The following is a 22,224-nucleotide window of genomic DNA, read 5'->3' as shown; positions in this document are numbered from 1 at the left end:
TGATTCTTTTATCTTGAATGCTGTGTAATTAGTTTGCATCCATGCAAAGTGGATGTGAAATGTAACCAAATAAGAATCCTTTCTTCAATCTTCAAAAGACCCCATTCTCAAAAACAATACAAAACAAAACCAAAAAACCTGTCAAGTGATGGTCTATATAATAGTTTTGCATCTTCTGTACACCGATGTAAATGACTACACAAAATGAAAATCAGGAGCTATATCTCCCATTTTGGCTCCAAATATTAATATTTTTAAGGTTATTCCTCTTTCAGGAATGTGAATTCTCAGGACTTTGTTCCACATTTGCATAGCACTATAGGATCCTGATCCTTGACTAGGGCTCTTAATTGCTACAATAATACAAATAAATAATACTCTGATATAATTTTAAAATGGAAAAAAAATTAGGTAAGTGTAATCAATCTAATGTTTTCTTTCTTGAGGTTCCTTTTTAAAGAAATCTGCACCAGAACTGGAATGAATGCAAGCCAATATATCAGTTTAAAAAACATATTTTCTCATTCATCAGATAAGAGTGACAGTTTAATTTATAAGTCTCTAGAGCTCAAAGTCAAGTTGCTGCTGCTGTTTGGATGGAAATGAGGCACAGGGCATTCTGGGACTGGTAATTCCCCCAGATCTTTAAGTCTTGCAACAATGTATGATGGGGAAAGAAGCAGGGATATAAAGCCCTTTTTTGTGTAATGAGAGACCTGGAGCAAGTACATTTGTGGGTTCTCCTTTGAGGAGACCTGAAGAAAATGACAGTTGGTATGTTTGTGCAGTAAGGAAACCTGTTCTAGGCACAACAGAACCTCCTGGGGAAAGAAGCTTAAGCTGAACACTATAAAAGCATGTGGTTCATCCACAAAGTTGTGAAAGAAAGCAACAGTTAAGTGAACATTATGATGGCAGCCTTCTTGTATACGTCTTGGAGATATTTTCTTTTGACACTGGCCCAGACTGTAGGAGTGAAATTGTTAGGACTTTACTAAAATAGACCTTGGGTGAAGTGAGCTTGTTTAGAAAAGGTTAATAGTTTCATATTGAATTATACGATGGGAAATGTTTGTGGGGATGGAGGATGAATTGTCTGGCATCGCATAGGAAATGGCCCTTGGCTCCACAATGGTGTACAAAATAAAATGGTGTACATTTACCTATCCACTTCAAACATCTGAAGAGTGTAACTTGATTATGAATGAAAACATGAAGGAAAAACAGCGACTTTCACACTTTTAAGCCAAAGTGGTGTTTTATGTTACTGCTTTTGTGAACAGCAATATACAAATACAAAGTTAAAAAAGATTTGATAAAAATATTAGATTGGGTCAATTATATCTGGATTAAAACCAGGAAACAAGTCTGTATTGCTGTACATATGCAAGTGTACCTCTTCATAGGTTTCTTTGTGTACAAAAGCATAAATATTAGGAAATACAGTGTATATAACATTATCAATAATACCAAAATACCACAGTGATATATATGGTAAGGAAAGCTCTCAAAACAACAATGGTGTGGTTCTAATGCAAATTTAACACAAGTCTGTTCTGAAGAATGCCAAATCTGTATTTGTCTGTACTCATTACAACAGTGTTACCATTCTGATTGCAAGCCTGGAACTAGATGACAAATATAATATATTTTAAAAATATCACTATTGTTACGAGTCTTCAATACATTAAAATCCCATTTTCAAAGATTTTCATCCTGGCCTGTTTAGACACACATTTTATATTCCATAGGTGGTGGTGGTGGTGGTGGGGGGGGGGGTTTCAAAATTATTTCAGCATGTAAACACACTGCAAAGCATCCTACAGTTCCTCTAAAGATTCAGATATGGAAATAAAGTCGCCCACTCAATTTCTGCAATATTTTCTAGTTCATGAAAATCAAGGGAAATTATATTGTTTCCAGAGAGAACCATCCTGAATAACAGGGACTGTCCTGTGGAAAAGCTAAAGGAAGAACATCAGGGACTCAGGGCAGGTGAGAGTTGAAACAGACTGGAAGGAGTTCATTCTCTAATTTAGTTAAAGAATCTTTATGTCCCCAATAATTTTGTTTATTCTCACAGTAGAGCAGTTTGTAATTGTCATAATTTAGGTAGGCAAGCTTTTTTTCTTCTACAGTTTTTTAGTATTATTCCTAAATGCAGAGGTCTCATACTGCTGCTATATAGTGCAAAAGATAACTATTTTTGTGACAACCTATTCTGAAATTGATGTATAGTTATGATTTTATCCAATTTACTTCCTGAATTATAGAATTGAGAAGTTCAGTACATATAAGTTTATTCAAATGAATAACACTTTCACTGAAACACTAAAGGATGAGACAGTATGAAAAAAGTAAAATACTGCGAGTCTGATTTGCTAGTATATTATACCTTCTTTGTGCTGGTGTAAGCCCTGGTCTACACTAGGGAGTTATTTTGAAATAACTTATTTTGAAATAACAAGCAGTGAGTCCACACTACCAAGACCGTTATTTCGAAATAAGGGGCTGGTTATTTCGAAATAACTCCTGCTTTCCACAAATGGCACTCAAAATAGTCCTCCCTTCAGCGGCAGCTGAGCACAACTGTAGCTCAGGGATTTCTTTCTGTGTGCACCTCTGGGGAGTTATGACACAGCCAAAAAGAGCTGAAGCCATGCCCACTAGCTTCCCAGGCAGGAGACCAATATGCTGGTGATGTTTCCTTTGCACAAGAACCTTCTACCAGTGAATTCCTCCTAGGGCAAATCCTGGGACATTGCATTTAACCCTCATTCTGTGGGCATTACTGAACCCTTTTGTTAGAGAGCCTGAAAAATGTTATATAAGACATACGATAAAAATAAAATGTAAATAATTAATACTGCCAAGTAATGGAGATTAATGTTCAAACAATAGCAGCCGCTGCCAGTATCCAGTTAAGATGGTTTATGGCATTTTAAACAAACATGTTAATTCTAACAAGGCTCTCCAAAGCCAAACCAACAACAAGTGAGTCTTCCCCACTAGTGTCAAACAATGGCAAACAGGTTGTGTCTTTAAGCAGAGAACTGCATAGCACAGGTGCTACCATTCAGTTTCACATGCAGGAGTGTTGCAAAAATAATATTTCTCTTTCATAGAAATGTGTGTGTTTGTGTATAAAGAATGGTTTTTATTTATAAACAAGTGGAAAGTTCTTAAACTGATTGGGTGATATGTTTTGGGTGAGTGATGAAAAAGTGCAAGGTTAGGATAAGATTGTTATTGACCCCTGATCAGGCGTATGAGGTGAGTGTGTGTGTAAGGAGAACCTTGACTTTATGTCACTCTGTACAGTACTGGGACACAAATGCAGTCCCTTTTCTTATCTGAGGAAGGATGGTCACATACTAGTGTCCAAAGAGGGACCCAAAAGGAACAGAATGTGGAACAAGAGGATAGGACCAACATTGGGCTAACTAAACTTTTATAACAAATTAAAATCAAACCTATTTTCATTACTTTCTTTAGACCTTTGTCTGAATGAAACATTAGACATTGTGAAGGGCCTTGGGCAGGAAGTAGAAAGGAAGGCTCAAGATAGAAGTTATTTTGAAAGAATTAATTTTTAAAATATAAAAACAAAGAAATATGGATTTATGTATTAAAAACCACAACATAATGCATACAGATTGAACCTCGAGTCTGGCACCCTATGGTCCAGCAACATCTGGGGTATGGCATGATTTTAGTTAGCTGGATGTCAACTTACCATGGATGTGGCCAAGTTTCCCACATCCCCATAAAGTTTGTTTACTGCCAGCAGCCTTGTGTCTCAGTGTTCTGTGCTGTTATTAAGCTCTATTTTACACCGAATGTCTTCTAAGAGCCCTCTAAGGAATGGAAGTGTTGGTAATTCTGCTAGACAATATTGACCTCCTGTGGTTTGGGAAATTTTCTGGTTTGGCACCAGTCAGGTCCTGAGAGTACCAGACTACAGAAGTTCAACCTGTATCATCCTACATAAAGTATAACAAACTGAAATCCACATTGTTAATTGAATGGGTGTGTACAGAAATCCAGCTGTACAGCATTTACACATGCATGTTCTTATGTGTTAAAAACTGAACACTGATGCTTTGCAGACTCTTGTCTTCTAGAAGTGCATAATATGGCTGAAGTGTCCCTGAAATGACAAAGTTTCACATGTCACAAAACAAAAGGAATTTAAAACTGCTGTAGCATTTTTGTCATTGTGCAATGAAACTCATTGGACAAAGAGAGATATACAGTGTACAACTAAAAGCATCATACCTTGATCATCTGGAATGACATAGTGGACAAAGAATCAATCTGGATAATCAATGAAGTTTTTCAATGTAATTTTTATTGGGAACATGGCTCTATTTTGGATAAGTCTTTCATGTTAAGTCAAAATGTTATCCATGCAAATAATACAATATATTGACAATTTTAACATCTCATTAGTAATTATGTTAGCACATGGTAGAAGTTGGACTGTGCTAATATATATTTAATAAAAATAGTACAAGTGGGATAAGGTTTTATTTTCCGGCTGGGGACTTAATTTAAATTATCTCATGCATTTATACGTATACATTTTACAGGACTGAATAAACTATTTGAGTACATATTTTACATGACGATAAAAAAAATGACCCTCTCTCACTGTGTAACCTAATAGAGGAGACCCATGTGATTCATGGAATCGCTATTCACGGTTCCCCATCTATACGCTGTCTCCTGTCCCAGCCTGGGAAGGGGCAGAAATCCAGCTGTACAGCCTTTACACATTCATGTTCTCATGTGTTAAAAACTGAACACTGCTGCTTTGCAGACTCTTTTCTTCTAGAAGCCCATAATATGGCTGAAATGTCCCTGAAATGACAAAGTGGGAGCCACGGGGATTTCACTGGCAGCTGTGGAGAGTTTCCTGCAGTTTGCGAGAACCATTGTGAGTTTTCCCTGGCTCCTCGTAGCTGCTATGAGTTCCCCAGGGCTCCCTGCCCCCGGGGTCAGTTCAGGAACTGTGGAGAGCTCACCATCAGGTCTGGGAGCCACCACTCCTAATATCTGTGAGTTTCGCCATTTGCTGTGGATGCAGGAATGTACCCGCCATGAATAGCAAGGGTTTCCTATATAAACAAGATTTCCCCACCACCACTTCTTTCTCTCACATTCAAAAGCCAGTCCAAAGAATGCTTAAGAGTAATAATTTTTTAAATGAAATAAAATCTTCTCCTGGCCATCATCAATATTAGTTTAATACAGTTGCATTTTTCATGGCATAGTATTTAAACTTAAGTTTTACCTTGTTATCTTCCTATATTAGCTAACCAGTTTAAGCTAGAATTCTATCCTCTTTATACTTGTAAGCTCAGACCTAAAAGTAGCAATGTTCATGAATTGCTGGTGTTATTCAAGTTCTTTACATTCCCCATGAACTGCATAAAATCAAGATTTCCCAGTGCAAAACACAATGCTAATAATAGGCCCACAACTAACCACAAAAGGGTTGTCTTAGCCTATTATGCTTTGTCTGATTTACTCCATTCTAACAGCCACATTTTATTTTAATTCACTTGTACTCGGCTTAAAACTGTAGAATGTACTTTAACATATGTTATGCTATTCCTTGTAAAATTAGGGGAGGCATGTTTTATCTCTTCCCACATCTGGGCTCTTCCTTACAGCCACATTTTGGAGCATTACTTCCAGGGTAATTACTTTAGAGGGTCTCAAAATAGGATCTCAGTGAATGACAATTCTTTAAATCTTTTAAGATTAAGTTTAAACTCTGAAAAAAGTTAGTAGTTAGTAGAGCTACTAACATCTTTGTTATGCTTTATCTTGTAGTCTGATACAATGTTTTCACATGATTTCACAAATGAAAATAATGTACCAGTTTGGTTCCTGATGAACTAATCAAAATGTGTTTTCTTCTTTTATGATATTGACCAGAAGTAGCTGATTAGTCAAAGAAAAAACAATGAGTGAGTCTATACATAATGATCTTCAATCATCCATGTCAATGCCATTACATGTTAATCCTGGACCTCTGCTTCCATTGACACTCTGATTTCCTGTATGAAACATGGATAAATGCTTTTGTTCCTAATAACCTCATGGCATACTGAAGGCATTATAATTTCACTTGATCTAGACATTTTAAAATTGCTCTGCTCTAACCAGGAAAAGTATTTATCCATTTAGGGATGAATAGTTAAACCTTGAAGAGTTAAAGGGAAACCCTGTACAGGTATAATTTGAAAGTCTTATGTTTTGCACACAGAAATATACATTGGGAAACAAATCTTCAATTTTGGAATTGTGGTGTTCTGATATAGGAAAACTAGAGCTATAAGAATAGGTTAGGTTAAAGAAAATTATTTTCCACTATCAGATAGCTGTCTACTGAATGTGCTAAATTTAAGAACAAAATGAACAGATCATCTATGGTATTAGCCTTCCATAGTTGCAACCCCACTTACATCAGGGCTAAATTTTACCTAGGATGTTTTTTCCCCTCAAATTTGTTCTTACATTTATTGATATAAAATTTATGGAAGAGAGGCACATGACTATTACATTTCTAAGAGTACTGCCAAAATAGAAATTATTTAAAATGAAGATGTATATACAAATATTGCCTAAAGCTGGGTATAATGTATTCCAGTACTAATTTGCAACTGTGTAATTAATCAAAAATTAGTTTCACACTAGCCATTAAAACCGAAGAATCTTATTAACATTAATGCTGGCATTTGTAATTCTGAAAGCCATTTAAAAAAGTTAGAGGTCAAAGACTGACTTCTCTAACATCCCAAAACAATTTTGGGATTTTGAGTCAAAGGAGTACTTTGAAGTCTTCATGTGGAGAAAGGCATGTCCACAACACAAGCTTACAAAACTTAGTAATTCAAGTTAGTTAATTTTTCAGTGCCTTCAGTGGGATGAGAAGACAGTCAAGGGCAGATTTTAAAAGATATGTACGAGCCTACAGACATACTGAGGTGTCTATTGAGATTTTCAAATATACCTAGGTGCCTATGAGGGATGTCAACTTATAGCTGACTACATGATTAACAGAAAAGAGGCAGCAAAGGAGGGATGAGGTGGGACCTGGCTTTTACGCTGGCTCCCCATGAGCACTGGATCCCCTGGAGCCATCTGCTTCCCATGCACTGCTGCCTCTGATAGAGAGGCAGCAGCACAGAGGGTGAAGGGGTCAGGTGGAAGTCCATATGCGTGGAGAGCTGGCTCTCCACATGTCCGGGCTCTGCAGAGCCACCTGCCCCCCTGGCTGTCTCATGCAGAGGTAGTATGGGGGGAGGGCAGGCAGGAGCCGTCTCCCCCTGAGCACCAGATCAACAAAGCTGTGGGAGAGGAGGAGAAGGGGAGCAGGGGAGGCTGCTCCATGGGATGCTGGTGCAACCTCTGACTGTGGGAAGCTCAGCTCCCACAGATAGCAGCTGCTGCCAACTCACAAGAGGCAGCAGCCATGGAGTGGCAGGGTCTCCCCTGGAGTGGTGCCGGGAGCACACTGGCTGCCGGCCCTGCCCCCGGAGATTACTGAATAATCGTGTAACCGCATCAAATTTTAGCAAATATTCAATTACTAAATATTTAACATCCCTCGTGCCTGCCTCCCATTGAAATCACCTTAAGTTACAAACTTGTATGTTTTTGAAAATCCAAGTAAAAGTTTATGCAACTTTAAGTGCCTACATACTTTTAAAAATCTGGCTGCAGGTGCCTTACAGGAGATGCTTATTCCTCAATGGACTAAGATTTATAACAGGCTTCTTTATTTAATTTTTTTTAAAAAAGATGGTTAAAACTCAATTCAATGCTGACCATTAATGTTACAACTTTTGACTATTGGCATGGAATCCTGGCCCTCTTAAAGTCAATGGGCATTTTGCCAGCTCCACAATTTCACCCTAGATGAGTGATACTCAGACCTCAGTAGTTCACCAAATTAGTGATCATTACCAAAACAGCCACAACACTGTGAATTCATTGCTTTGTTTACTGTAGAACTATATATTCACATTTAAACAGTATGATGGGAAATATTAGTTTAAATATATAAAAAATTATTACAGCCCTTTCCCACCCCATAAAGTACGCAGCAGCACCATGCAGAGATGCACATGGCCCCCGCAGCTGACTGCTTTCAATGGGCTGCAGGCTGTTGGTGGGCCAGATCCAATCCCCGGTCCATATTTTGCCCACCCCTGACTTAAACCTATGCTTTCTTAAGAAACTTACTTTTAGTTTTACTATAAACGATCTGTAGGTGCTACTGAGTGTAACTCTAGCAAGCCTTACAAGCTTTTTGGGCTGGTTCTTTGAAGGCAGTAAACTCAGCATTACTTCTCTGAAAATCCAATAAGAGAGACTGGACATTGCAGGGGAAATGGCTTTGGGGAGACTCGAACTGTAAGGATGTTGGGCTCACCCTGCAATGAGTAACTGGGCTAGTGAAAGGCAGGGGGAGAACATGCTGCTTTGAGCATGTTGCAAATGTCAGGGCTCTGAGCCAAAGTTGTATAACACAGAGGCTGCCAAAGTCACAGGGCAGGAGGTGACAGAATGCCTTACTGGCCTGTGTGAACCCTCAAAGCATCACACCATAGCTGTACTACTCAACTCAATATCTAAAAATAGTAAAGAGGAACCTTCAAAAAATCTGAATAAACTGTTCAGGAACTCTACTTTTCTTAGCTATCTTAAGGAGAAATACTAGTGGAAAAGAGGAAATTAGGTATTATTTTTACTTTAAAAGTATTCAGTTACTTCAGTAAACTCTACTTTTTAGAGCAAATTTGAAAAATGTGTTTGCAAGCTCTATATTTTCAAACTAATGCTGGAAACGTATTAGTTTTACTCTGCTAGCATGGAAAAGCTAAATCAATCTGTCTTTTTTATTTACATGCTTTTTTCTTGAGATGTAATTGAGATTTTTATTAACTTTATGTTTTATGGATCTAATATTTAAGAAGAAATCTGTCTTTTATGTCACAGTAAGAAGGTTAATATACTTACAGATTCTCCTGCAATACATCTGAGGCAAGGCTGGGCAGTACCTTTGCTTTCATGATTTTGAAAAATCTAATTAACAAAAACATACACAAAATTCTCAGCAAAGCAATCACTTGCAAATATATAATAAAATGTATGTTAAACATATTCTACTAATATAGTTACTATTGATGATATAAACATACCATTGATTTTCGCTTTTCCTTGGTAGCCTGAGGAATACATTGTTCTGTGGAACCTTTCTGTTTACAATCCTGCTCCATAGTCCAGTAATCCATAGCACATTCATTTACTTGGTGGCAAAAATCACTCTCATTTGGAACAGTCTCTAAACTCTTGCATACTCGTTTCTAAAAGAATAAAATGAAATATTTAGCTATCCTCATAAAGCACAGCTCACTGCAATTTAAAAAAAAAAATCCTGAAAACCTGTAACAGATAAAAATCTTGAGTTCAATTCTCAGGTGTACAAAATTTCCATAGTCCAATTATACTGAGGGGCTTTACAGAATAACATGAGGATGGGTAAAAATTTCAAAAGCATCTAAGTCCCATTTTCAGAAATGACATAGGCATTCCAGAGGCTAAGCCCCATTGACTTTCAATTAGACTTAGGTTCCAGAATCTCTAAGTCATCTTTGAAAACAGGACTTATGCTTCTAAATAACTTGGCTTTGAAAATCTTCCCTAATATCTTTTTGAACCAACTTTATTTTTAGGAATAACAACATTTTGATATATAATATCATGGTATAATATTCTACATTTTCCTCTTCATGCCCCAGTGTTGATCAGTGTTAAATATTGGCCCACTAGCATAGATTGCTTTGAAGATACAAATTCTGTCCCTTAACAGAGTCAATCTTCATCATGAATGTCAAGTCAAATATTCTGTCTCTCCCAGTAGCATAAGAACTGCATAGGCAGGAGATGACTTGCCAGCAAACTAATCAGGCTCCTGAAGCATGGAAACTAAATTTAAGATTTGAATACGTATAAAAAAATCCTGTTATGTAAAAATAAAATGGATCAATACACCAGGAACCTCAATGGAGGATAGTTGAAACATGAACACTACTGAGGAATAAAGCATATTTGTAAGGGAGGTAAATCAAAAAGTAAAATATGTATTGTACTAAGAAAGTGAATAATCTAATAAGAAAATCTGAGAAGGTCCTCTAAAGACAGGCTTCCCCCCACTGGGAAAACATTCTCTTGCCTTTGTTGTTGTAGAATTTGTCCTTTATTAAAAGCTATAGTATATCAGAACAGCAACATAACTAGCAAGATATATGAGATGAAGGATAAAAAGAAAAAGTGATTTACTGCTATGCATCATAAGAAATTTGGCTTATCAAAAATAAATTCAAGGTATTGTTTTTGGGGTTTAAGATACTTAATATCAGTGAAGAAATTTAGCATACAGAGTAGTTGGCTGACAAAATCTTATCATACTGATGCCAAGAGAACTTGAAGTTTCTAGAGAAGTTGGCAGCAGAGAAGGCTAAACTATCCTCAAATTCTATGACAGCAGAGCATCATCTCGTGAAAAAAGAAGGAACAACCAATAAATCAATTATGACTGTGGACAGAACCCAATTAATGCAGGGTATACCAAGTTTACAATTAATAATGCCCAACAGGTCAGCCGCTCAGAAAGCCTAGCTTCCACTAAGCAAGAGCGCATCAGAATGGCCGTTCATTTACCATGAATGGTGCTAACATGAGCTCAATCTAATGATCACTTCATGCACTATATACAAAGGCAGTTTCCTCTCTCTTGATATCCACATTTCCAAATCAACTGCTGTGAATGAGCCACTCTCACCCTGATTCCATTAGCCTCATTTACACAAGTACTCTCTCTTTCTTTTGTTGTCCTTATATATACACCCATGCGTCTGTAAACTCCAATTCATCTGATGAAGTGGGTTTCATCCATGAAAGCTTATACCCTAATAAATCTGTTAATCTCTAAGGTGTCTCTTTGTTTTTGACTCCTGTACCCACACCTCCTACCCCATGTCCTAGCATCCAGCACACCCCCACTGCCTGCAGCTGCTCCAGAGAGCGGGCCACTGGAGGCTGGGGCAAGCCCCTGGAGCCTTGCAGCCTCTGGAACAGCTGCAGGCCACTGTATGGGGGGGGGGGGGCTATTGGAGGCTGGGGCCAGCCCCAGAGCCTCCCCCACAGACCACCTGAAGGCCAAGGCTGGCCCCTGAGACCCAGCCCCTAGGAGGAGTTGCCAGCCAGAGAAGTGCCCCCTTGCAAGTACTGTAGAGCCTAGAAGTCTACTCGGTCCTATTTTTTGTTCAGCCAATTGCTCAGACAAACCACTTTATTTATATTTGAAGGAGATAATGCTTTGCACTTCTTGTACACAATGTCACCTGACTGTGAGAACAGGCACTTTTGTAACATCTATCACAAGATATTTACATGCCAGATGCACTAAAGATTAATATATCCCTTCATATTTCGACTGCTATTCCAGAGGACATCTGTCCATGCTAATGACATGTTCTGCTAGATAACAATTAGGGATATTAGATATTATTTAATATAATAATCGTGTAACTGCACCAAATCTTAGTGGTTACATGATTATTTGATTGTCCACAGGGGAGGAGCCAGCAGACAGTGTGCTCTTGGTCCCACTTCTGGGGAGACCCCGCCATCCTGCGCTGCTAACATGGAGGCTTAAAAGCCAGCTCCCCCTGAGCACCAGCTGCCGCCTACCTGCCCCTGCCACTTTGGGAGGCAGCAAGGGGAGGGGGGAGTGGACATGTGCAAGGAGCTGGCTTAAAAGCTGGCTTCTCGCGTGTACCGGCTTCTGCCTGCCTCCCTCACTCTTTGCGCTGCTGCCTCTGTATCAGAGGCAGCAGTGTACGGACGTGGGGGGGGGGGGGGGAGGGGAAGGAGGAGCTCCGCAGGATCTGGTACTTGTGGGGAGCCAACTTAAAAGCTGGCAGCAAGGGGGGAGGGAGTGCATGTAGTCATGTGGATTAACCAATAAGCCCATGTTTATCAGTTAATCATTTTATCAGTTAATCATTTAAACGACTATATGCTAACATTCCTAATAACAAAACAAAGCTGTGCACAGGATACATTTTCATTTTCATCATCTGAGTCAGATGCCACCAGCAGAAGACTGATTTTCTTTTTGGGTGGTTCAGGCACTGTAGTTTCCGCACTGGACTGTTGCTCTTTTGAGATTTCTGAAAGCATGCTTCACACCTCATTCCTCTCAGATTTTGGACCAATCTTCAGATTCTTAAACTTTGCGGGGAGTGCTGCAGCTATCTTTAGATATCTTACGTTGATACCAGTTTTGAGTTTTGTCAAATCTGTAGTGAAAGTGTTATTAAAATGAACAAGACGTGCTGGGTCATCATCTGAAATGGCTATAATGTGAAATAAATAGCAGAATGCAGGTACAACACTTATAAATACATGCAGATTAGAAGAAAGAAGGAGTTCAGTCACAAATGTAATAAATGCAGTTTTAATAAACAAAATCAGCATGGAAGCATGTCCTCTGAAATGGTGGCTGAAGCATATAAGGGCACACTAATATGTTTAGCATATCTGACACGTACCTTGCAATGCCAGCTACAAAAGTCCCATGAAAATGTCTGTTCCCACTTTTTGGTGACATTGTAAATAAGAGGGCAGCATTATCCCCTGTAAATGTAAACAAACTTGTTTGTCTGAGTGATAGACTGAACAAGAAGTAGCACTGAGTGGACTTGTAGGTGCAACAGTTTTGCATTGTTTTGTTTTTTAGTGCAGTTATGTATCAAAAAAATCTATATTTGTAAATTGCACTATCAGATAGAGATTGCACTACAGTATTGTAGGAGATGAATTGAAAAATACTATTTTGTTTATCATTTTACAAGCGCAATTAAAATATAAAGTGAGTAGAGTACACATTAGATTCTGTGTTGTAACTGAAATCAACATATTTGAAAATGTACAAAAACACTGAAATATTTTTAATACATTTCAATGAGTAGTCTGTTCTTTAACAGTGAAACTAAAACTGGAATTAATCATGATTTTTTTCTTGAGTTAGTCACATTAGTTAACTGCAATTAATTGACAGCCCTAGCTGTTACTCCTATCACACTCTAGCAGGCATGGTAAGTCAATGGAATAAGAGCATAAACACAAGTTGTCTTGAGGCTCCTGTTAATTTCCCCAAAGTGAATGCCCTAGCACTCACAATAAAGAAAAATGCTCACAATTTGGGAGGAGAGAAACAATTTTTTGGAATGAATTTGATTAGAGAAATGAACTCAATACACTTAAAAATTTTATCCAGAGAATACAATGATAAACTCCTAACAGACTCACATTTTCAGAAGTAGGACAGTAGCAAGTGAATACTGTTAGTATTGCCAACTGGCAATAAGAAAGAATACCAACAAAAGCGGGGCTGTTCGTTCATCAGTACCATTTAGAGAGAAGTAAAACTGCCTATAGACTAAATTTACCCACTCAGGGTACCTCTACACTGCGGGCTAAAGTCAAGTTAAGATATACAACTTCAGCTACGTTAACTGGGTAGCTAAAGCCGAACTAGCTTAACTCGACTTTTGGCCCTGTCTACACAGCAGGAAGTCGAAGGAAGAACACTCTTCCTTCAACTTCCCTTACTCCTCATGAAATGAGGGCTGCAGGAGTCAGAATAAGAAGCCCTTTATTTCAAAATTATTTCAAAATAATGGGCTTGATGTGTAGACATGAACTCTTTTATTTCAAAATAAGTGTGCAGTGTAGACATAACCTCAGAATAACTAGATAGGATACAACATTCCCTTTTAAAACAAAATGAAATGTCACAAGATGCAAAGTCAGAACAAATAATGTGAAAAGGTGTGTCAATAGAAGCATGTGTGTCTGCCAGGGTAAGAGCTAATAACAGTATATGTAGGACCACTTAATAGAACTCTATATCAGTTCTGTTCTGATCATAGGCAACATGGCTGCTAGAAGGACAGCATCATGGATGTTTTCAGAGAGACCCTAGTGGTCTGAATATTGTTCTAGTGACTGGAATGTTTCACTCAAATATGTTAGCATTGCGGAAGCAGTTGTGACAACATACATCATTGTCACATGTAGGTACATACACCAATTGGGGCAAGTCTACACTAGGAAATTATTTCAAATAACTTATTTTGGAATAATAACTCCCAAAATAACTACTTCAAAATCAATTTATTCCCCAAGAAAAGCAGGAGTTATTATTCTGAAATAACCAACCCCTTATTTCAAAATAATGAGCTTGGTAGTATGGACTAGGGATGTGAAATATCGGCTAACTGAATAGTCAAGTAACCTCATCTTAGTCGACTATTCAATAGTCCCCGGGGGCCGCTGTATCAAAGGCAGCAGTGCAGGGTGTCAGGCGGGAAGCTGGTCCACAAGTTGAGCCAATTTAAAAACCAGCTTCCCTTGTGGACTGGCTGCCTATTTCTCAGTGCTGCTGCCTCTGATAAAGAGGCAGTAGAACAGGGTGGCAGCAGCCCCTGTCTAAGGTGGGTCTGAGCTCCTGGACCCACCATGCGCTGAAACTGAGCCAGGCTGCCTGCCTGTGTGGCTCCTAATACACTTTAAATGCAGAGTCACAGCAGGAGTACGTTCTGGACCTGGTGTGAGCCAGAACTGAGCTGGGCTGCTGGCCAGCATGTTAAAAAATGTACTGGCAAGAGTGGGGGGAGGGAAATGCCTGTAGTCTATAGGATTAACCTATCAGCTTTTGCTTATTGATTAATTGGTTAATTGACTATACTATTACATCCCTAGTATGGACACTCTGCTTGTTATTTTGAAATAAGGGAACTTATTTTAAAAGAAATTCCCTAGTGTAGACCAGGGTTAAGACTCTTAACTTGTGACAGATGTTAACTTTAGACGGGGGGGGATGTGCAGCCAGACCACCTCTTGTCATTGGTTCCTATCCTGTGGGTTTAACAACTGCTTCTGTAGCATATATGGGGTGATTTATGGTTTGTGGGTGCAGCCATGAATGGTAGTTGAGTGGAGCTTACAAGTCTGGCCAATACTTGTATCAATTGTTCTTCCCAGGGTCTTGATTCATAATGACAGCAAGCCTCAAAATAGTATGGACATTTACATGGGGACATGTCCTAGTGAGATAAAAGTTGGCAATCTGGAAGATGACATTTGTTTCACAGCAGTGACACTCAGACTGAGGCTCGCGAGCTGCAAGTGGCTTTTTAATGCATCTCCTGTGGCTTTTTGCAGCATGTGATATTAAAACATTATGTGAGTTAATTATTAACCAATTTTGATGCTTTTACTATGTTATTAACCAACTGTAACTCATAAAATAATAATGCTTGGTCACTCATTTTGCTTTGAGAATAATCTCTCTCTTCAATAGCACAATGAAACAATGAATTCATACTACAGGCAGTCCCTGGGTTACGTACAAGATAGGGACTGTAGGTTTGTTCTTAAGCTGAATTTGTATGTAAGTTGGAACAGGCTTCCAGATTCAGCGGCTGCTGAAACTGACCAGCGGCTGACTACAGGAAGCCCGAGGCAGAGTTGCTCTGCCCTGGGCTGCCTGGAATCAGCTGCTGATCAGTTTCAACAGCAGCTGAATCTGGACGCCTAGGACAGAGCAGCTGGAACACTGCCGGGTAGGTGCCCGCAGGGGCGGCGCTGCAGGGACCAACCGGGCAGCACCCCAGCTGCTCTTCCCCAGGTGTCCCCAAGTCAGCCGCTGCTGAAACTGATCAGCGGCTGATTCCAGGAAGCCCGGGGCAGAGCATCTCTGCCTCGGGCTTCCTGTAGTCAGCCACTGATCAGTTTAAGCAGCGGCTGACTTGGGGACACCTGGGGAAGAGCAGCTGGGGTGCTGCCCGGTTGGTCCAGTAGCGCTGAGGAGCGGCGCTGCAGGACCAACCCAGCAGCCCCAGCTGCTCTACCCCAGGCGAGAAAAGCCTGGTCTGCTGGGGGGCGCACTAGCTGCGCCCCTCAGCAGACCAGGGAAACCCGGACAGTGGGACTGCGGAGATGCACCGCGGTCCCTCCCGCATCCTCCCCAGCTTTGCTCCGTGTCTCCCTAGTCTGCTGGGGGGTCTCCAGGAAGACGAGGAGCAAAGCTGCGGAGGGGCTCGAGCCCAGGCGCTTCTGGGCTGTCCCGCTGCCGGCTTCCGCCGAGGCTTTGCAAAGCTGCGGAGGGGCTGGGGCTGCGGTGCAAAGCCTCGGGGGAAGCCGGCAGCGGGACAAAGCCTCGGGGGAAGCCGGCAGCGGGACAGCCCAGGCGCGCCTGGGCTGCCCCGCTGCCCGAGTCCCTCCACGGCTTTGCTCCGCGTCTTCCTGGTCTGCAGACCAGGGAGACGCGGAGCAGCTTTTCTCGCCCCGGAGTACACAGGCGGCGGGACCGTGAGGTCCCGCAGTCCGTGTCCTCTGGGGCGAGAAAAGCCCTGTTCGTAACTTATGTCGGATCCACGTAAGTCGGGAACTGCCTGTGCTATGATCCTTTAGGTAATGTGGATTGCTAATATGGCTAGGAATCACTGAGGTCTAAGTACAGTAAAACTCCGATGGTCCGGCATCTGACGGTCCAGCACTCCTGATGGTCCGGCACCATCAGGAACCCAGAAGTGCTCCGGGCAGCCGGACCATTGGAGCTGCTCTGCCCCCAGCTTCCCTGATTCAGCCGCGGCTAAAACTGACCAGCGCTGAATCCGGGAAGCAGAGGGCAGAACAGCTGGAGTGCTGCAGGGTAGATGCAGAATCGCTGCCCCTTGAGGCTGCGGGACCAACCCAGCAGCACTCCAGCTGTCCCGGATTCAGCCACTGCTGAAATTGACCAGCGGCTAACTCCAGGAAGCCTGAGACAGAGCTGCTCTGCCCCAGCTTCCTGGAATCAGCCACTGGTCAATTTCAGCAGCAGCTGACTTGGGTACACCTGGGACAGAGCAGCTGGGGTGCTGCTGGGTTGGTCCCCGCAGCGCTGAGGTTTGGCACTACCAGACCAACCCAGCAGCACCCCAGCTGCTCTGTCGCAGGCGTCCCGATTCAGCCGCTGCTGAAACTGACCAGGGGCTGACTCCAGGAAGCCGGGGGCAAAGCAGCTCTGCCTCTGGCTTTCTGGAGTCAGCCGCTGATAAGTTTCAGCAGCAGCTGACTTGGGGACACCTGGGGCAGAGCAGCTGGGGTGCTGCTGGGTTGGTCCAGTAGCGCCGAGGATCGGTGCTGCGGGACCAACCTGTCAGCACCACAGCTGCTCTGCCCCAGGGGTCTCCAAGAGCAGCTGGGGTGCTGATGGGTTGGTCTCGCGGTGCCAAGGGTCTGCGCTACCGGACCAACCCAGCAGCACCCCAGCTGCTCTGCTGCAGGCGCGCCCGATTCAGCCACTGCTGAAACTGACCAGCAGCGGCTGAATCGGGGACTCCTGGGGCAGAGCCGGACTATCAGAAGGGAGGGCTATGAGGGGGCCTGGGGTAGCATTCCCCCACCCCACCCCAGACCCTTCATAGCCCCCCCTTCTGATAGTCCGGCATATCTGATAATCCGGCACCCCCTGGGTCCTAAAGGTGCCGGATTATCGGAAGTTTACTGTATCACTGTTTTACAATATGTCCTGTTGCATTCTTCTGACTGTATGGTGCTACATATCTGCATCAACATGCTTTGTCTGGGTGGTAAACAATGTCCTTTTTCTTAATGGCTAAAGATTATTCTCTCCTGTTAAGGTTCATTAGCACTCATGGACCCTTACATGAATTTGCAATATAAATTAACCTTGCTAGTTGCTCCTAAATTTCACTACCAAAAAGAGGAGGAAAATAAGGGTATGTTCATCCCATCATGGGAAGTAGTGTGTAAAGCAATTTTGCATGCTGGCAGCTTGGTAGGAATGCACTCCAAGTCTGCAAACTTTTGTGTACTGCTCTAGTACAGTAGCATGCTTTCCAGTACATGGGGGAAGGTATTTCTAACAAAAGAGGCAAGACTTGGTTATGATGTACCATTTCCATTGTACAACTGACTAGCATCCTGTGAGAACTGTGGGACCTAATTGCCCACAGAGCCAATGGAGCAGGTTCGCTGAAGGGGCTGGGGAGGAAGCATGAACAAGGCAATTGCCTTGGGGACCAACAATCTAAAAGGCTCAGGGCTCCTGGCCATTGCTGCCTCTACTGCAGTGTGGGACAATTTAAATCACTGCTGGAGTGCTGCATGGGCCCCGCCCCTTCTGGGAGCAAGGAGCCTCCCCCCCACAGTTCACCCAGGGGTCTGGCGTGGTTGTTGACTCCCCTGCAGGAGAGTCACACATGAGTAATCCCAGCAGTCGTCTTCAAGGCAGACCTGAGTGCTGCCCTCCCATTCTACAGGGCTCAGATGGCTTATTTGCTGGATATTTATGAGCTATAAGGGGGCTAGGATTGGGGCCCATGTATGGGCTCTAGGCAGTCACTATGGGCCACTGTTTTAATTCAATTGCTTAATTATTGCCCACTGCAAGCCCACGTCTTGGGTGATGTACAATCAGTATAAGTGATGCAATGTTTGCTTGGCCCAGTCAGTATTGTAGAGCAGCAGTTCCCAACTTCCGGGACATGGACATCTGGCTGCCAGGCTGCCTCGGCTTTGGGAGCTGGGATTCACCGCTCCTGCTGCGGCTGTTGGGAGAGGCATGTCCTGCCCCACCTCTCAGCCAACCAGGGCCAGGCAGGGTAGCCTTAGACCAGCTGTAACCCAGGTGGCAGCACTAAGCTCGCAGGTAGTGCAGGCTAGATAAGGGGGGCAGGGCTAGTGCTGGAGGGTTCTGGGGTTGGGGGCTCTAAGAAGTGGGGTCTGGCACTGGACAGCTCTGGGGGCAAAGCTAATACTTGGAGGCTCTGGGTCGGGACTAGTACTGGGGAACTCTAAGGGGTGGGGAGCTGAAAGAGATGGGGAGCTGACACTGCGACGCAGTAGGACATCTGGGGTGGAGAGCTGACACTGGGGGCTTCTGGGGGCAGGGCTAATATTAGAAACTGGGGGCTGGCACTGGGGAAGGCTCTGGGAGGGTTGGGTGCAGTGGGGCTCTGGAAACAGGAGGCTGGAAGGGGGGGATCTGGTGGTGAGGAGGGGGCTGGCACTGAGCGTTTGGGATGGGGGGCTGGCACTGGGTGGTTCTGAGGGTGGGAGGTTGTCACGGGAGGTTGGATGCAGGGGACTCTGGGGTCAGTGGCTGGCGCTGGGGGGGGGGGGTAGTAGGCTCTAGGGGTTATGGCTGGCACTGGGAGGGGGTTCTGGGGGCTGGGACTTTTGGCAGACCAGCAACATTTTATTTTTATATTTGCATGTTAAATATTTGCATAGTGAGTATGCAAGTGTGCAAATAAAAAGTTGCTGGTCCGCCAAAAGTGCGTGAATGGGTTTGCCGGTGTCTGGTATAAATAAGTTTGGGAACCACTGTTGTAGAGGAAGAGATGGCCAGTTCTGAACCAACACCCAATTATGGTGATTGATGAATAGCTTTTTCATTTTTCTGGCTTCACCACTGAATGGTTATCAATGTTCATGTGTATGTATATCCCTTAGCAGAGTTGTGTGATACTGATTGCTATATGTGACTGAATACACTGGGACATGAGCAGAGGTTCAGAACTCCGCCAATAAGCAAATAACACTTTCTGTTAGTCCAGTTTCTTTTCTTATGATGATTTTCTCACAGTGAGCCTATTAAACTGCTGTTGGGCTTGGGGCCATAATACCTTATATAATTTTTGTCTCCAGCTTAAAATTATGTTTGCTTCTGCATTAAATGGATTCCAGGAACCTGAAGTGATGGATGGGTAGCCATGTAATGCAAAGGAAGAAGACAGAAGTCACAACAAATCTTACCAGTTTTCTTATTGAAAAGGTCAGCAATATCATGCATATGCAGAGCAAAACACACTAACTATAAAAATAGTTAAGTGCTGGGACAAGCATCCAAGGGAGGTTGTGGAATCCTAATCATTAGGTGTTTATCTAAAAAAACCCATCAGCTTCTAACAATGACAGGGCTGTACTTAGAATCATAGCACCATAGAGCTGAAAGAGACCTCAGGAGGTCATCAAATCCAGCCCCCTGCTCTAGGCAGGACCAATCCCAACTCGTCCCAACTTGTTTACTTGTGAAAGTAAACACAATTCTATTTCAATTTTAACAAATTTATTTTTGCTAACAACAAATACATAAATACTGAAGCTAGGGTTTAATCCTGAAAACACATTCACATGCAAATGAAAGCAACTGGTGTTGAAGGTTTTGTAGGGTTGGGCCATCAGAGAGTTCAGTAATATTTCAGTACTAACACTAGGGGGCTAACAGCTAAAACTCTAGCCAAATAATCTCAAATTCCAATAGTCAGTGGCATATAGCTCAGAAAGTTCACAACTCATTATCCCTTTCACCTAATATACTACATTTCTAATTGTCAGAAACTTCTTAGTTCACATGAGACCTAATCCAAAGCACATTAAATTCAGAGAAATGTCTCCAATTAACTATAATGGATCTCTCCAATCATATAGTATTTTACTTAATGAAAAATTAATTTACAGCAAAATAAACAAGACTTTTCCATTGTTCCTCCTGCAAATGTCAAGAGCAAAATGGCCACAACTCTTTAATCTCTAATATCAATATCTTCTCAAGGTTAGGCAATAACTACTGCAATTAGAACACTACTCTATCATAACACAAATACTCCTATTTCACTTCTCTAGAACACACTAATTTCTGTACAAAAGGCATTGTAGGGCTTTTCCTGATTTAAGGACTCAGTCCTTCAATTTTTGCACAAATTGCTTCTTGTCTTGCAAGCAGTTTGCAAACATGCAGATGTGGAACTTTAGACGTGACTAAAGTTACAAAGACAAATGTCTTTGGGACTAGAATTGTAATTATGAAACTAGTTTCCACAAAGATTGCAAAAATGGGCACAACATATAATTAATATTGGGTATAGAAATTTATGTTACAGGCAGGGTCCCCAGTCGCATCATACATCCCTGGATGTTAAGGGCCAAATATACACCAAAGGCCTAACAGAAGGGATCAAAACATGCTCGAAACTTAAAAGCCCTTGGTGGATTAATCCCTTCAAGTAACTGATTTCCATAATGAAAAGAGATCAAGATCATTGTCCACCTTTGGCAGTTGGGGAAACTGAGTCAGGATCCAGGAAGTGATTTGCCCAAGGAGAAGCAGAAGGCTTACATGTCTGACTTCAACGCCTTTCCTCAACAAAAAGGAGGGGGGCTGCAAACTGCGTGGACACTGAGCGAGCTGGCGTGAAGGAGGAGCTGGCACCCCACTAGCCGAAAGGGGAAGTGCGGGCTTTGCAGCTGCTAGGCGCTCACAACACTGGGTCGGACCCCAGCCAGGCAATAGCGACTGCGATCGCCTCTCGGGGACGGGCGGCGGCAGAGCGCTCCGGGACTAGGGCAGGGCCTGGTAATGTGCCCCTGGAGCCGGCGGCAGCGTCTCGTAGTCGCCCCGAGGCACGGACCACCCAGCCCGGGCCGCTGGAAACCGCGAGGCCCTCGGGGCAGGAGCGCTGCCTCCGCACGGCCCCTTCCCTCCGCGGGCGGAACTTACGCGCTCCGGTTCTCCCGCCTCGTGAGAGTGCAGCGCCCCCCGCCGCCGCCGCGTGTGCGGCGCCAGCAGCTCCATGCGGCCCGGCGCCAGACGCTGCTCTCTCTACCCCGCTCCTGCTACCGCGCTGCTCGGCGGCTCTCCGCAGCCACCGCGCGGTCTGGGCCCGGGCGCCCGGGGAGTCCTGGGGCGGGCGGCTGGGCGGAGACAGGGCGGGTCGGCCCCGCCTCCCTGGCCAGGGGAAGCGGGGCGCGGCGGCTGGTGCTGCTGACTACGCACAGAGACTGGCCAAGCGCAGGGACAGCTGCCCGCGAGCACAGGCTGGCAAACGCGCTCCCGCGCAGCAGCTGGTTTGCGGAGCGGCCTGTGCGGGCAAACCATTGTAAATGGTTTCGCTCCACCCCGCCCCCGAACATTCTCTTCTTTGCAAAGGGCATTGCCTGCCAGCAACAAAGTGTGCGTGCAACGGGGACCCTGGCGTGCCCAGCTCCATAGTTACCTGCGGCTGTCAGCTACATGTTACAGTAACCCGAGAAATGCTTCCTTGCTTTGGCAAATGACTCAAG

General features: G+C 43.2%; 1 protein-coding gene across 1 annotated transcript; it reads right to left on the bottom strand.

Moving 5' to 3' along the window:
• Positions 1-1,239: 1,239 nt before the first annotated feature.
• On the bottom strand, positions 1,240-21,869 carry C8H10orf143 (chromosome 8 C10orf143 homolog). Its single transcript, XM_075935243.2, has 4 exons — positions 21,662-21,869; positions 9,219-9,383; positions 9,037-9,102; positions 1,240-4,150 (listed from the first exon to the last, which is right to left on the bottom strand). Exons 1-4 carry the CDS (start codon positions 21,734-21,736, stop codon positions 4,121-4,123), a joined length of 336 nt encoding a protein of 111 aa, XP_075791358.1. The 5' UTR covers positions 21,737-21,869; the 3' UTR covers positions 1,240-4,120.
• Positions 21,870-22,224: the final 355 nt, after the last annotated feature.

This window comes from Pelodiscus sinensis, chromosome 8 (assembly GCF_052426305.1).
Source record: "Pelodiscus sinensis isolate ZL-2025 chromosome 8, ASM5242630v1, whole genome shotgun sequence".
Lineage (NCBI taxonomy): Eukaryota > Metazoa > Chordata > Testudines > Trionychidae > Pelodiscus > Pelodiscus sinensis.
The sequence above is the reverse complement of the archived record's forward strand: the minus strand, read 5'-3'. Positions and strand labels throughout refer to the sequence as shown.